We start from the raw sequence: 13,885 nt of genomic DNA, 5'->3' as shown, positions 1-13,885 counted from the left end.
CCATAACGTGATCGGAACGCTGTCTTCTGGATGTCGTCCTCCTTCACCCTGATCTGGTGATATCCTGAACGCAAATCAATCTTAGAAAACACTGTTGCCCCATGCAGTTGATCCAACAAATCATCAATCCTTGGCAAGGGGTACTTGTTCTTGATGGTCAGCTTGTTCAATTGTCTATAATCTATACACAGACGAGAGCTACCATCCTTCTTTTTCACCAAGAGCACAGGCGCTCCCCATGGTGACACACTCGGTCTGATAAACTGCTTCTCCATGAGTTCTTCAATTTGCTTCTTGAGTTCAACCAACTCTGCAGGCGCCATACGGTATGGTTGGACTGATATAGGGGCTGCCGTGGTCACCAAGTCTATGGTGAATTCAACTTCTCTAACAGGAGGCAACCCTGGTATCTCATCTGGAAAAACGTCCAGAAACTCCTCCACAACAGACGTTCGTTTTTGTTTCAAATTTCCCAGCTCTTGGTCCTCATGTGTCATGATGAGAAAACAAGCCGCGCCTTCCATAATGTCTTCCTTTAACTGACCGAGTGTCACTCCCAAGCATTCCTCATCTTCTTCAGAAAATACTAACTCCTTCTTGCCACAATCTATGAGAATGCGATTGGTATTGAGCCAATCCATTCCCAAAATTATTTCTAAATCTTTGAGAGGCAAACAGATAAGATTCACCTTGTACCTACGTCCTTCTACCTCAATAGGGCATCTAACACACATGGTAGACGTCCTAACTTCACCCGCAGCCGGTGTTGACACCACCAAATCAAAATTCATCTCGCTCACAGCTATTCCCAACTTATCAACGCACGCCTTCGATATGAAGGAGTGTGTTGCCCCCGAATCAAACAGCACACAACAAGAGGTACCAAACACAAGGCAGGTGCTGATGATGAGTGTACCTGAATTAGCTGCCTCTGCACCAGTAATCGCATATACGCGTCCAGCTGCTTGGGCTCGTCCTCCTCTAGCCTGATTTCTGCCAGCATTCGGTGGCCTCAACACAGCTCGTCCACCCATGTTGCACTCATTCTCCAAGTGCCCACTTCTTCTACATTTCGTGCAGAATTTTCCTCCCGTGAGTTGAGGGCAAGATGAACGATAGTGTGGCCCTCCACACTGGAAACAAGTGACGTTTCCTGGCTGTCCGGCAGTGATTAATGCTCGTGATCCACTTGCATTTGACTGACCTGGGCGAGCGTAAGGAGTACTTCTCGTGTTGGCAGTACCCCTGGATACAATCGACCCTCTAGTCACCTGTGTCTGCTTCTTTTGTCGTTCCACTTCTGCCATATTCTTCTCCAATACTTTGGCTCTTTCCACCATTGCAGGAAATGACCGAATGCATAAACTTGATATCAACACCTTCAGGTCGCTTCTTAATCCATTCTCAAATTTCCTACACTGCCACTCTTCACTAGTGGCCATCGTATTAAACCTCAACAACTGTTTGAAAGAATTTGTGTACTCGGATACAGATTTTCCCCCTTGCACCAGCTGAAGAAATTCTACTTCCTTGGCATAGCGAACGCTGTCTGGGAAATATTCTTCATAAAATTTGTTTCTAAAAACCTCCCAGGTGATAGGAGCATGAGTGTCGGCCAGGATAGCCCTCACACTCGTCCACCAGTGGTTGGCCTCACCAGTCAACAAGTACTCAGTAAACGCCAATCTGTTGTCGTCAGGACACCTCTTTGCATTATAAATCTTCTCAATGTCCCTCAGCCAATGATCTGCCTCATCAGGAAGACATTTGCCACTGAACTTGGCAGGGTGATGCTGAAGGAAACTTTCCAAACTCCATTCAGCATTTGGTTGAGCAGCGTTTGAAGAAGATGCTCCAGGCGCACCTCTAGTTGCAGCCAGGATCTCCATCAATTGCCTTTGCGTGTTTTCAGAATTGACACGCGATGCCTCCAATCCTTGCATAGCAGCTTGGTTTTGCTGCATCAGAGTGGCGTTTTGCTCCATCAGTGTAGTATTCTGTTGATGCAGTCGTTCAACTACGGTTTCCAACAACCTAGTGTTGCTGGACGTATCGGACTCATTCGGTTGGGGAGGAGGAGGAAGTCTAGGCGCCATTAGTTCTCTGGATCAGAGAAAAACGAGCGTTAGTAAAGTTCGAGAGTTAAAACAATAACTCATTAACATATAATAAGCACACAGCAAAAACGTAGTGCACTCATACCTACAGTGTTCCTTAAAAGAACAAAACTGCTCTGATACCACTAATGTAACATCCCAAAATACAGTAATCACTATAATTCAGAATTTATCACAATTAACAGTAACAGTAAACAGTCTTTGCGTAATTAACAGCTGCTCCAAAAGAAAACAGCACTTATATAAATAAACAGTACTGTACAGTAACTTACAGTAGAGTTTACAGTGTTCAGAATTTTAGCAAAATATACAAAACAGATCTACAGGAACAAATCTGCAGAATTATATACAGGCTGCCAGAATACAGCACACCCAAAATTAACTACTGCTGCTACTACGGAACTAATCCCTACTGCTCCAATTTTACTTCAACGTCCACAAGGTTGGCATCCTCCAAATTTTCTTCTTCCAGTACTTGCTCAAGGGATGCACCACCATCTGCTCACATCCACAACGGATGATCATTGCATTTCGACAAGACGGATTATACATGGACATTAGACAACACAAAGGAAATGCAAGGGTAAGCTTATAATATTTAATTTATAAAATCAACACATACAGTTACATATCAATCCACACATTCAACATGTAAGCTCATCAATTAACAATCATATAGATACGTATAAACGACAGACCGTCCGGACTGTATGAACCGTGTAGCTACAGGCGTCCTTGCACCCGAGTGGTGTGGTAACTGTATTACACTCGACAGCTGCCACTCGAGGTTAACCCTATCCAAAGTACCTCTAAGGAATAGAGTCTCCTGCCATTCCCACGCATGACTACTCCCTTCTACGTGAAGATGAGTATCACGGAATATCAGGATGGACCAAGCCAGCATTAGCATGCCCACAGTCATACTTTACAAAACTCAATAATCAATCATATCAAAAACGTTCCTCCTTGGAACGCTAATAAAATCCAGTTCCAATAATTCGTTCAACATATCATTCACCATATTAAACAGTTCACTGATTCACATTTTCATTCCGTGTTCCACTCTCTTAATTCCACGAACGTTCATCACTTAATCAACAGGACTTAACATGTTACAGTACTCCTACATCCTCGTTTCTGAACAAAAGAAACGAACCATTTATTCACTTAACACGTTTCAACACTTCATAATTTGAAAATACTGATCTTTAAAAGATATGGATGATACTTAGAAATATTTTGAAGGTAAAGAATCCAGGTAGAATCCAAAGGATAAAACCCGTAAGAAAATGTTTAGATAAACAATCAATATAATTGATTTCAAAAAAAAACAACACTGCCAGTCAAAGAACGAACGTTCATTAACAATTTGGACGAACGCCAATTACGTTCTCTCAGAATTCAATGGTAAGGACGAGCGTTCAGTTATATAAAAAGTAACCGAACCCTCCTTGAACGAACGCTGGGTCAATGACCGAGCACAATCAGAACGAACGCTTGGTATAAACCGAGCTCAACTTAGAACGAGCACTTCAGTATAAGACCGAACACTCTGTAGAACGAACGTTCAATATAAGGTCGAACGACAATAAGGACGAACGACAATAAGGACGAACGCTCAACATGAGGCCGAACGTCAATGAGAACGTACGCTCGACTTAAGGCCGAACGTCACTTATTTATAAAGTTTTAAATATTTATCTATACTGAGCAGAAACGAACGCTCATTCACTCAATTGGGGGACGCTCGTTCTCGAGCAGAATTCATTCCAAATGAATGAATTCCAATCTAAGTCATGTTAACCAAAAACCGAACGGTCTAAGACCGTACAGTGACGAGCGTCATTTAGCAACAGAGAATGATCAGAAGTTCAGAGTTTTCACACTTAGTAGAAATTTTTCCAGATTTCCATTTTTCAACTTTATACTTTCCTTTCCAGATTTAATTCCCTTCAGACACCATCATCATGCAAATTTCAACATTTAAATCATTCCAACCACACAATAACCATTCTCCATTTATCCATAATCAACTCAATCATGCATTTAAATCAAATTCATCATCAAATCAAATTTATATAAGCCGTATCAGTTCATGACAGATCCATCCAAACCAGAATACATATCAGATATCAGTAAACGTTCTAAATACTCAAACATCATGTTTTTCTTATATGAATCTCAGATCATAAATCAAACAGTATAAATTAAACATATAAGCTTCCCTTACCTGGTCTAGCAGTGAACTTTTAACAGTGTAACTTGATTCTGTCCAACTATGAATTTCTACCCAATCAGCTCTTTCTTACGCTCCTCAACTAGATTTAACCAAAGAGACTCAGAAACTCAGATTTTATTCTTTGCATGCAACTGAAACAGTGTTCCTAGAACTTCTAGAATTAGATTATGGTTTGGAACTTACCAGTTACAGGATCTAAAGAGGTTCGGATCAATTCGAAGCTTACTGCCCCGTGAACGTTTCTATGGTTTCAGAAAACTGATTGGAGTTGAATGAAGTGAGTAATGGTAGAAGGAAGATGAAGGTTCGTAGAGAGAAGTTTGGAGAAGATGAAAGGTGTGGTTTTCTGAGGAAGACGAAGTGTGCGTATGAGTGAGAGATTTTCTCAAAACTCAGAATTTTGGGTGGATTCCACGTCAAACAGGAGAGCGTCTCCCAGTCTGCCACCTGCACATCAAACTCTGATTTGGAATTCTCTCCCGTGACACTTGGCGTGTGTGCATGCACAGATTGGTGCGTTTTTAATGCACTGAATGTGTGCAGTGGTGCGTGTTTCAGAGCGCGATGTGGCACTGTATTAGTGCACACCATAACAGTATATATTTCAGCAGATTTGAAATGGGATTTAATAGGATAAGCATTTGATTATACTTCATAAATCTGGTTTAACAAAGAATTATCATTGCTAATTTTATAGGGTCTTACAATTACAATTACCATTGGATAAGCTTTTAGTAGTTGAAAAACAGTGATTTTCAAATTTAACATTTTCGTTTTTAAACACAACGGACTTCCTTTATTTAAGAATTAGTGAAAACACATTCACTTAGAGAATATGAGAAAAAATCAATATTATAAATATCATAATAACTATAAAACAATTACAACATATTTTATAATTTTATCGTAAATATTTTTTTATTTTGTAAATAATTTATTTTATAATAGATATTTATTTTAGTTTAGAATAGTGATTATATTTAACGAAAAAACAGTCAAGTAAAAAATTAAATTTAAAAAAAATGATTAAATTAAAAAGATAATTATTTTAATTTTAAAAACTGTTATTTAAAGGATAGAAAGGGATATAAAATATATAAACCAGAAAAAAAATCTCTCTATATAATAGTATAAATTTATCCTAATAAAAAAATTTAATAATTTTGTTTTAAATATTTTACATTTTTTAACTACACGAAAAAAAATCAATTCAAACTTCATATTAAATTTAAATTGAACAAAACTAAACTATGATTGTGTTTTATTTGAGTGTTTGAAGAAACAAACCTGCTGGTTAAGAGTCTCTTCATTTGCAGTGTCATTCGATTCTCACAGAAAGCAGACATGTCTAAGTTTGAATCGGAAGTTGCAAAAGGTGAGAGGTACCGTGTGGGCTATGCTCTCCAAACCAAGAAAGTGGAAAGTTTCCTTCAATCCTCCCTCCTCGATTACGCCAAACAACACGCCGTCGATCTCGTCCAAATCGACCCCTCTTCACCCTTAGAACAACAAGGTCCCTTCCACTGCATCATCCACAAACTTCACACTCCACAATGGAACAAACACCTCCAACAATTCTCGGCCACGCATCCAGACACCGCAATCATTGACCCCCCCGAGTTGGTGAGTCGCCTCCATGACCGAGTTTCAATGCTCGAGGCAGCCGCCCACTTGCAAATTTCCCTCCAAAATTCCACCGTTGGGGTTCCCAACCAAGTGGTCGTAAACGAACCAAAAGCCCCCGATTTCGACAAACTCGAACAGCTGGGTCTGCGATTCCCCGCGATCGCCAAACCGTTGGCGGCTGACGGCGGCGATGGCTCTCACGAAATGTGCCTGGTCTTCGACCGCGAAGGACTCAACGCGCTGAGCGCTCCCACAGTGCTACAAGAGTTCGTGAATCACGGTGGGGTCTTGTTCAAGATATACGTTGCTGGGCGTCGCGTGAAATGCGTGAAGCGGAAATCTTTAGGTGATATATCGGAGGAGAGGCTGAGAACTTTAAAGGGGGAGGTGCTGCCGTTTTCTCGTGTATCGAACTTGGGCGTCGAAGGGGAAGGTGACACCGTCGAGAAAGCCGAAATGCCGCCGCAGTGTCTGGTGGATGAGTTGGCGAAGGCGTTGAGGGAGGCCTTGGGACTTAACCTTTTCAACGTTGATGTGATCAGAGATAGTAAGGAACCAACAAGGTACCTTGTTATTGATATCAATTACTTTCCCGGCTATGCAAAATTGCCCTCTTATGAGCCTTTTATCACTGATTTTTTGTTGGAGGCTGTTCGCACTAAGGCTAATTAAGTGAACTACAAGCCTGAGGATGATCAATAAGGTTGTAATGTTATAACACTACTGTGTAATCACTTTTTTATGCTGTTTTTCAATGCTTCCTCTTGTATGCCGTTTTGGAGAATGATTGATATTCCACCTTCACTTTGCACCTATTATAGGATACTGCTCATTTAAAGTTCCACTAGTCATCAACTGCACTGTGCAGTGTCCTTCCTTGAAACTTGGTTTGCTACCATGATGTTAAATGCATGGCATTGGTTTTTCCTTGGATAACTGGATTTGTATGAATCCTTTCCTTCGCTTTGGACTCAACCACTCGTTCTCATTTTTTAAAATACTATTTGACAACAAATACACCAGTCCATGAAATTGCAGGAATCTCAGTTATTTTTAAGAACGATAAATGTCAGTCTCATTAGTTCTTAGGCATCGGTTTTTTAAGGTCTGAGAGTTTTTCCTCTACAAAGCTATGCGTCCTCCGCAAAAGCATTCCTGGACAAAGGGTTTTATGAATGAAACAAACATAAATTATGAAGAATTGAAATTTGTTGAGGCTGGATGGTGCTCGCCTTATTGGCCGTGTGTCTTTATTGATATACACCATAACTCGGAGTTGCTTCAGAATATGATTCTATGCTTTGGTACTTTATGAGATGCTTTATTCTACTACACATTAACAATTACGATAAATTTCCATTTGTCTACAATGAAAAAAAGAAAAGAAAGATTCTGCCATGCATGGAAGGACAATTCCATATCCTCATGTGATGCGGCTCTCGTGATTAGCACGCCTCTACTCTTGAGCACTTCGTATTCTTGGTAGTTACCCCCTCCTAAATCAAGGACGCTCATATTAATTTTAAGATAACAAAATCTAATTACAAATTCACGAAAAAAAGTACACAAAACATGCGACTCAATGAACTCGATTTAAGAAAATATCACGCTATTCGCTTAATTGTATTGAGGGACTTCCAAAAATTCCGATATGCTTTATTGTATGCGTACACAGTTAATAATTGAACTACTGGAATACATACCGAGCAGATAACAAATCATAACCGGGGTCTCAAATATTTACTTTACACATAATGTGAATACACACTGGCTGAATAACTCCGACAAAATGTCTTGAGTTAAGGTGTATTCTTCGTTTGGTAACTGATTAACAGAATTAACAAACAAACAAACGGTTGTCTTCATCAACATTGTGTACACGAAAGAAATCATGCAGTGGCTGCCGCCTCTTCTGTTGCCGCCTCTCCGCTAGCAGTTGCCTTAGCACGCTTAGCTTCATAATCCTTAACAGCCGCTTTGATGGCATCTTCAGCAAGCATGCTGCAGTGGAGCTTAACTGGTGGAAGTGAAAGATGCTTTGCAATCTCACTGCAGGACATCGACTATTTGTCAGTTCAAGATCTCAGAACAGGCCAGAGCCATCAATCATGAAGCATAACCGAAGCTATGATCCATAATTACAATAAGTGTATCTAATGCAATATGCACATGGCATGATCATTCTAGAAATATATAATATACTATATCTTTTAGCCTAGAGTTTAAGAGATTCTCCAGGTTAGAGCATTCAGTAATAGTCTGTTGTCTTATACTGGAATCAGAGCTCCTTAATAATAATTGGTCATTTCTTTTAAAATTGCAGTTAAGTTTCTTTGATTAGGGGTCTATAATCCTTATTTTCGTTTGCTTCTTTAATTGATTGATTTTTTTAATTATTATGTTGATTTAATCATACCTAAAAATAGTAATTCTTAAAGGGCTTTGATAATTGTGTAGATTCAGCCATTAAAGGATCTTGATAATAGTCTAGGTTCAGTCTTTAATCAACATTTAAAAAACGAATAAGGGTGTGTTGATCATATAAGGAGTTCTAGGGTTGATCTACTGATTTTCGAATGACTGTCATCTGCAAGGAATTTGCATTTTCAGTTGTATTGTGGTCATTAATGAGGTTGGTAGAGAATTGCAATTCTGCAAATCCAAATTAAATATGTACTTCTTGGATATTATTAAACAAAATAAAAATTATAAATCATTTTCAAAAGACACTCCTTATAATCTGCAGATACGAACAATATTAATCTCATTTCTTTCTAGAAATAAACCCTAACGAGGACAAAAATTATTTTTCATTCATCAAGGAACAAAGCTTCTATGTTTTCTATATACTATTGGATTTTCACAACTTTTTTAAAGTTAGATACTTCACATACATATAAATATACCGGTGAAGTATCCATGATTATCGGTATTAAATACGAATCAAATGTGAATATGTGAAGTAAATTAAAGTTTATTTGTTTTTCATGAACTATCCGGTAAGACTAAATTCCTACAGGCAGTACATAACAAAGAACAAACACACATTAAAGTACAACACATTTCCATCACTAACCATTCATTCCACAAAAGATCCTTCTTTCATTCAAAAGGTAAGCTGTTCTATTGCCGTACACAGAAAATTAGCACAACATAGCAAATACAGATGAAAGTAATATATACACACACATATATATATATATATATACACACACATATATATATATATACATATATGTATATATATGTGTATATATATGTGTATATATATACATACATGTATATATATGTGTATATATATGTGTATATATATACATACATATATATATGTATATATATACATACATATATATATGTGTATATATATACATATATATATATATGTGTATATATATGTGTATATATATACATATATATATATGTGTATATATATACATATATATATATGTGTATATATACACATATATATATATGTGTATATATACACATATATATATGTGTATATATATACATATATATATATATATATATATATGTGTATATATATGTGTATATATATACATATATATATATATGTGTATATATATACATATATATATATATATTTCTACCCCATCCAGTGTTTTCCAATGCATATATAAGATAGGGCTGATATATTACGCAAAACTGCAGATATAGTATTTACACTTACGTATTTTTTATGGACAGAACTTCCTCCATTTGCTTTCCCTTCACCCACTCAGTAGCTGAAAATAAGATAGATACATCAGAAAAGTGGTAAATGAGGATAGGACAGAATAGAATGAATTGAATCAGAAAACCGAGAGCAATGTTTGTGTTCGTGATTACCGACGGAGGAAGAAGCAATGGCAGAGCCACACCCAAAAGTCTTGAATCGAGCATCGACGATTTTTCCGGTTTTGTCGTCGACCTTAATCTGGAGCTTCATGACATCACCGCAAGCCGGTGCCCCGACCAAACCCGTCCCAACGCTCGGGTCGCTCTTGTCGAAAGATCCAACATTCCGGGGATTGTCATAATGATCCACAACCCGCTCGTGGTATAACCGCGCCGAAACCCTAGCGCCCAACGACGTCGTTCCTAAAACCCTCTTTGCGCCCAGTCTCAGCATCTTGATTTTCCCTTCCACCCGACACCAGAGAGAAAGCCAAGAAAGTGGGAAAAATATTAATAAGAATTCGCTTTTTATTTTTTTTTAATGCTGGAGGGATATAAATTAATCAAAAGTAACAATGTGGATGTGGACCAGAAAGCCGGTTTTGCAAGCCATTTACTTTCTGCACCCCATAATTTTCTTTTACATTTTTAATTTTTTTCAAATATTTATTTTGCTAGTTGTGAGTCATATATAATATATATAGCTCATATAGTAAGTAAAAATTTCTTTTTCACCGTTTTCGAATGGCAGCGAGGTTTTTGGATTATTATTTAGTTGTGTGATTCTTAAAAAAAATTGAATTCAGAAATCTAAATGTGGTGTACTTTTAAATTATATAATTTCGAAGTTAAATTATGCATTTTGGATTATACAAATTATAAGAAAGTACTAAAAGTAAATTTATTATTTTGGAATGTGAAATATAAATTTTACATTAGAGGTTTTTCTAATTTCGAAGATAACTTTTATATTGACAGAACTTATATAGTGCTTGAAAAATTGTTATAGTGGTTGAGAATCAATGGATTATAAACTGATAAAAAAAAGTCTATATCAATGCTATTTCTTATATAAGAAATTGTGTTCGGACTCCGACAGTGCGGTCAAGTTAAGTGCTGAGGGTGTTGCTCCCTCCACCACCACACCTTTCTTCCTCCATCTCTCCTTTACTATTTTGCCCTTAAATAAAATTTTATTTTTAGGGTTAATTTTTTTAATTTTACCCATTCACAACCTATTCCACTAATAACCTATTTTAGTTCCTCCTACATGAGTAAAATATTTTTCTTTTATTTTAACATTATTTTTCTTCATCTCTTTCTTTTGTCCGTGAGATACTACAAGTTGTAAAGGTTGGTGGTAGTGGAAAGAATTATCAAGTAGTCTCCCTCTCGTGGTGCAGTGTCGCTCTCGTGATGCAGTGTCGCTCTCGTGGTGCAGTGTGTGGAGTGGTGCAGTGCGTGTGTTACTTCCTTAAGGTGTGTTTTCGAATAAACCTTCAAATAAAACCCTAAAATAAAAAACGTAACTTTTAAACGGTGACATCCTTCAACGGATGTCAACATCCGTTTAAGGAAAGAACGGATGTCAACATCCGTTTAAGGAAAAAAACGAATGTCAACATCCGTTTAAGGAAAAAACGGATGTCGACATCCGTTTTTTCCTTAAACGGATGTTGACATCCGTTTTTTTCCTTAAACGGATGTTGACATCCGTTCTTTCTTTAAACGGATGTTGACATCCGTTCTTTCCATAAACGGATGTTGACATCAGTTCTTTCCTTAAACGGACTCCGAGTTACGTTTTTAATTTTAGGATTTATTTTATTAGTTTATTCTTTATTTTGGAAATATTTTAATAATTTAATTTAAATGTTTTGATTTATTATTTTTTAATATATTTTTAATGTATTTTAATAATGTAAGGAAAATGAAGAAGAAAGAATCGTATGAGGAGAAGTGAAACAGAGAAGACAAATGGAGTTGTAAAGTAAAACAGAAGACAAATTGTTAAACGAAATTGAGAGATGGAAAGATTGAGTGCAGGGAGTAAAGTAGGAGAACTAGGTTTGGAATAAATTAAAATAATAAAAATAAAAAATTTTAATTTGAGGATATAATTAGAATTAAAAAAAATTGGGGAGGTGGAGGGAGAAAGGTGTGGTGGTGGAGGGAGCAACACCCAAGTGCTGAAACCTTGCTGAGTCGATATTGATATCATTGAAAGGTTACGTTTATTAAAAAAATTATTGTCACTTTCTGACGACAATAACTCAAATTATTATCAAAATGAACGTGAAATATCAATTCTACACTAATATTTAACTAATAACAAGAGCAAAACTTAGGATAACACCTACCTAGAGACACAAGAAATTTGCAGATTATTGGGTATCGTAGTGAATAAGTGGATATAAGGGTTACAGAGAAGGGGAGAAGTATACTTAACCATACGATATATTTGTCTTTTTGGGTGCTTGTGAAATATTATAGACAGACACCATCAAATGCATAAAACGGTCATACCATACCTTATACAGGTGCAGTAAGAAAAATAGGAGTTGCAGGAATAAATATCTTCATTATACATAATGGGCCTGATGATTCATATTGCAAATTCGTTGACTGAAAAGAAACAAAAAAAATGGAAACTTTAAAATTTTATACAACATCTTGAACAATCAAATGGTATAGACTATGCATTCAACAACATAATTTGAAAAAATAGACAAGTGGATTTATGGATGAAACTTGAGAGGATATGATGACACCGGCCGACAAAATTCCATTTTGTATGTACAATTTCTTTGTAAAATGTCTACATAAGTACAAAAACAATAATGTTCCAGGTTCAGCTGGAAAATCATAATCCAAAACTTCTCCTGAAAAAGACGAATTATGAATGATTAACTAATACTATGATTGTAAGATTCGTTTAATTATAAGTAACGAATCTTAGAAATTGTATTCCTTAAAATGGTCCTCCACACCACTTTGGCTTCGAGTGGATGAACAAGCAAAGCAAACAATGCATCCTTACATGCATGATTAAATCTAGTTAACTACTTTTCTCACTTAAGTTTACACCTATTTTTTGTTCTTTTTAATGAAAACATTAAATAATCATTCTCTCTCACCATGTCAGAAAATCCTTCATTTTAAACTTTAAAAGAAACAGCATTGTTATTTTTATGAATTAATTAACATTACTTTAAATTTAATAACGAACCAAATCTTATTACTCTCTATATATTTAACACCACTTATCACTTTACTCAAACTATGTTCAGAGAAATAATACGAATTAAAAATTTGTTAGCTTGATTCACTCGAACCCGAATATTATAATATACCAAAAACAATGAAAACATTTTGCAATTGACACCATTAATAACAGTTTCCCCCACATATGTTTCCTTTTTATTAAAAAAACAAGTATATTTACTACAACTTGTGTTAAATTTAATTTTAAATACTAGGAAAAAAACACTGTTGACATTCTTGATGTGTGCACTACGATTGTCAAATCCACTGATTATATATTCTTTATACCAAGAAGATCAACAAAAACATTAAAAAACGAGAATAAATTATTGTAACTATTTTGGGAATGAGGGTATTAAGTATCTGTGCTCATCGCACCTAACTTACATTATTTTCAAAAGTCACTTTTTGAAGATGTTCATAATCAGAGGATAACTTACCATAGATCTCAACTACAGAATTGCATGGAGATGGAGTCCTTCTACATAGTTTCCAATTTTAATATTGAAATCATAGTTGAAAGAAGAACCTTTATTGCTTGAAATTTAGGCAAAAGAGGGGAATTGAATCTCATACCTCCATGTTTGATGGGACTGGAGAACGACAGATTCATACATATATATATTTCTTTTAGCAACTTTAATTCAACAAGTGAGATCTTCATCACCTCTACATGCATGTGTTTTGAAACACATGATACTGGGTGAGAGATTTTGAGATCTTCAATCGAAGGATATTTAAATTACAACGATTTTTATATTAATAATTATTTGGAAGTCGAATCATGTTAGGTATTTTTTTCAACTAGTAGAAAAAAATGTTGTGAACAGAGGAACCTTTATGGCTTCGAATTTGGGCAAAAGAGAGGAATTGAATCGAATACCTCCACTTTTGTCAAAGATATTGTCACTAGAATTTAACTATTCACTTTGGTTTTTAAGCATTGATGCTGTAAATTATC

General features: G+C 36.2%; 2 protein-coding genes across 2 annotated transcripts; one reads left to right on the top strand and one right to left on the bottom strand.

The window, feature by feature from the left end:
* Positions 1-5,624: 5,624 nt before the first annotated feature.
* LOC124823646 (inositol-tetrakisphosphate 1-kinase 2-like) lies at positions 5,625-6,800 on the top strand. The gene has a single exon (XM_047295901.2). The coding sequence runs from the start codon at positions 5,701-5,703 to the stop codon at positions 6,652-6,654; it is 954 nt and encodes a 317-aa protein (XP_047151857.1). The 5' UTR covers positions 5,625-5,700; the 3' UTR covers positions 6,655-6,800.
* A 774-nt stretch (positions 6,801-7,574) lies between these two features.
* On the bottom strand, positions 7,575-10,177 carry LOC124823645 (iron-sulfur cluster assembly protein 1-like). Its single transcript, XM_047295900.2, has 3 exons — positions 9,832-10,177; positions 9,674-9,728; positions 7,575-8,031 (listed from the first exon to the last, which is right to left on the bottom strand). The coding sequence occupies exons 1-3, from the start codon at positions 10,112-10,114 to the stop codon at positions 7,872-7,874; spliced, it is 498 nt and encodes a 165-aa protein (XP_047151856.1). The 5' UTR covers positions 10,115-10,177; the 3' UTR covers positions 7,575-7,871.
* Positions 10,178-13,885: the final 3,708 nt, after the last annotated feature.

Source organism: Vigna umbellata, chromosome 1, assembly GCF_029865625.1.
Source record: "Vigna umbellata cultivar VRB3 chromosome 1, Vumbellata_1.0, whole genome shotgun sequence".
Taxonomy (NCBI): Eukaryota; Viridiplantae; Streptophyta; class Magnoliopsida; order Fabales; family Fabaceae; genus Vigna; species Vigna umbellata.
This window is presented reverse-complemented; position numbering and strand designations above follow the sequence as displayed.

Excerpts from the sequence above, each read along its gene's own strand:
- LOC124823646 (XM_047295901.2), top strand. The coding sequence starts at position 5,701 with ATGTCTAAGTTTGAATCGGAAGTTGCAAAAGGTGAGAGGTACCGTGTG.
- LOC124823645 (XM_047295900.2), bottom strand. The coding sequence starts at position 10,114 with ATGCTGAGACTGGGCGCAAAGAGGGTTTTAGGAACGACGTCGTTGGGC. Across the intron at positions 9,729-9,831 it reads CATTGCTTCTTCCTCCGTCG|CTACTGAGTGGGTGAAGGGA; the intron begins GTAATCACGAAC and ends TCTTATTTTCAG. Across the intron at positions 8,032-9,673 it reads GTTCTGTCCATAAAAAATAC|TGAGATTGCAAAGCATCTTT; the intron begins GTAAGTGTAAAT and ends GATGTCCTGCAG.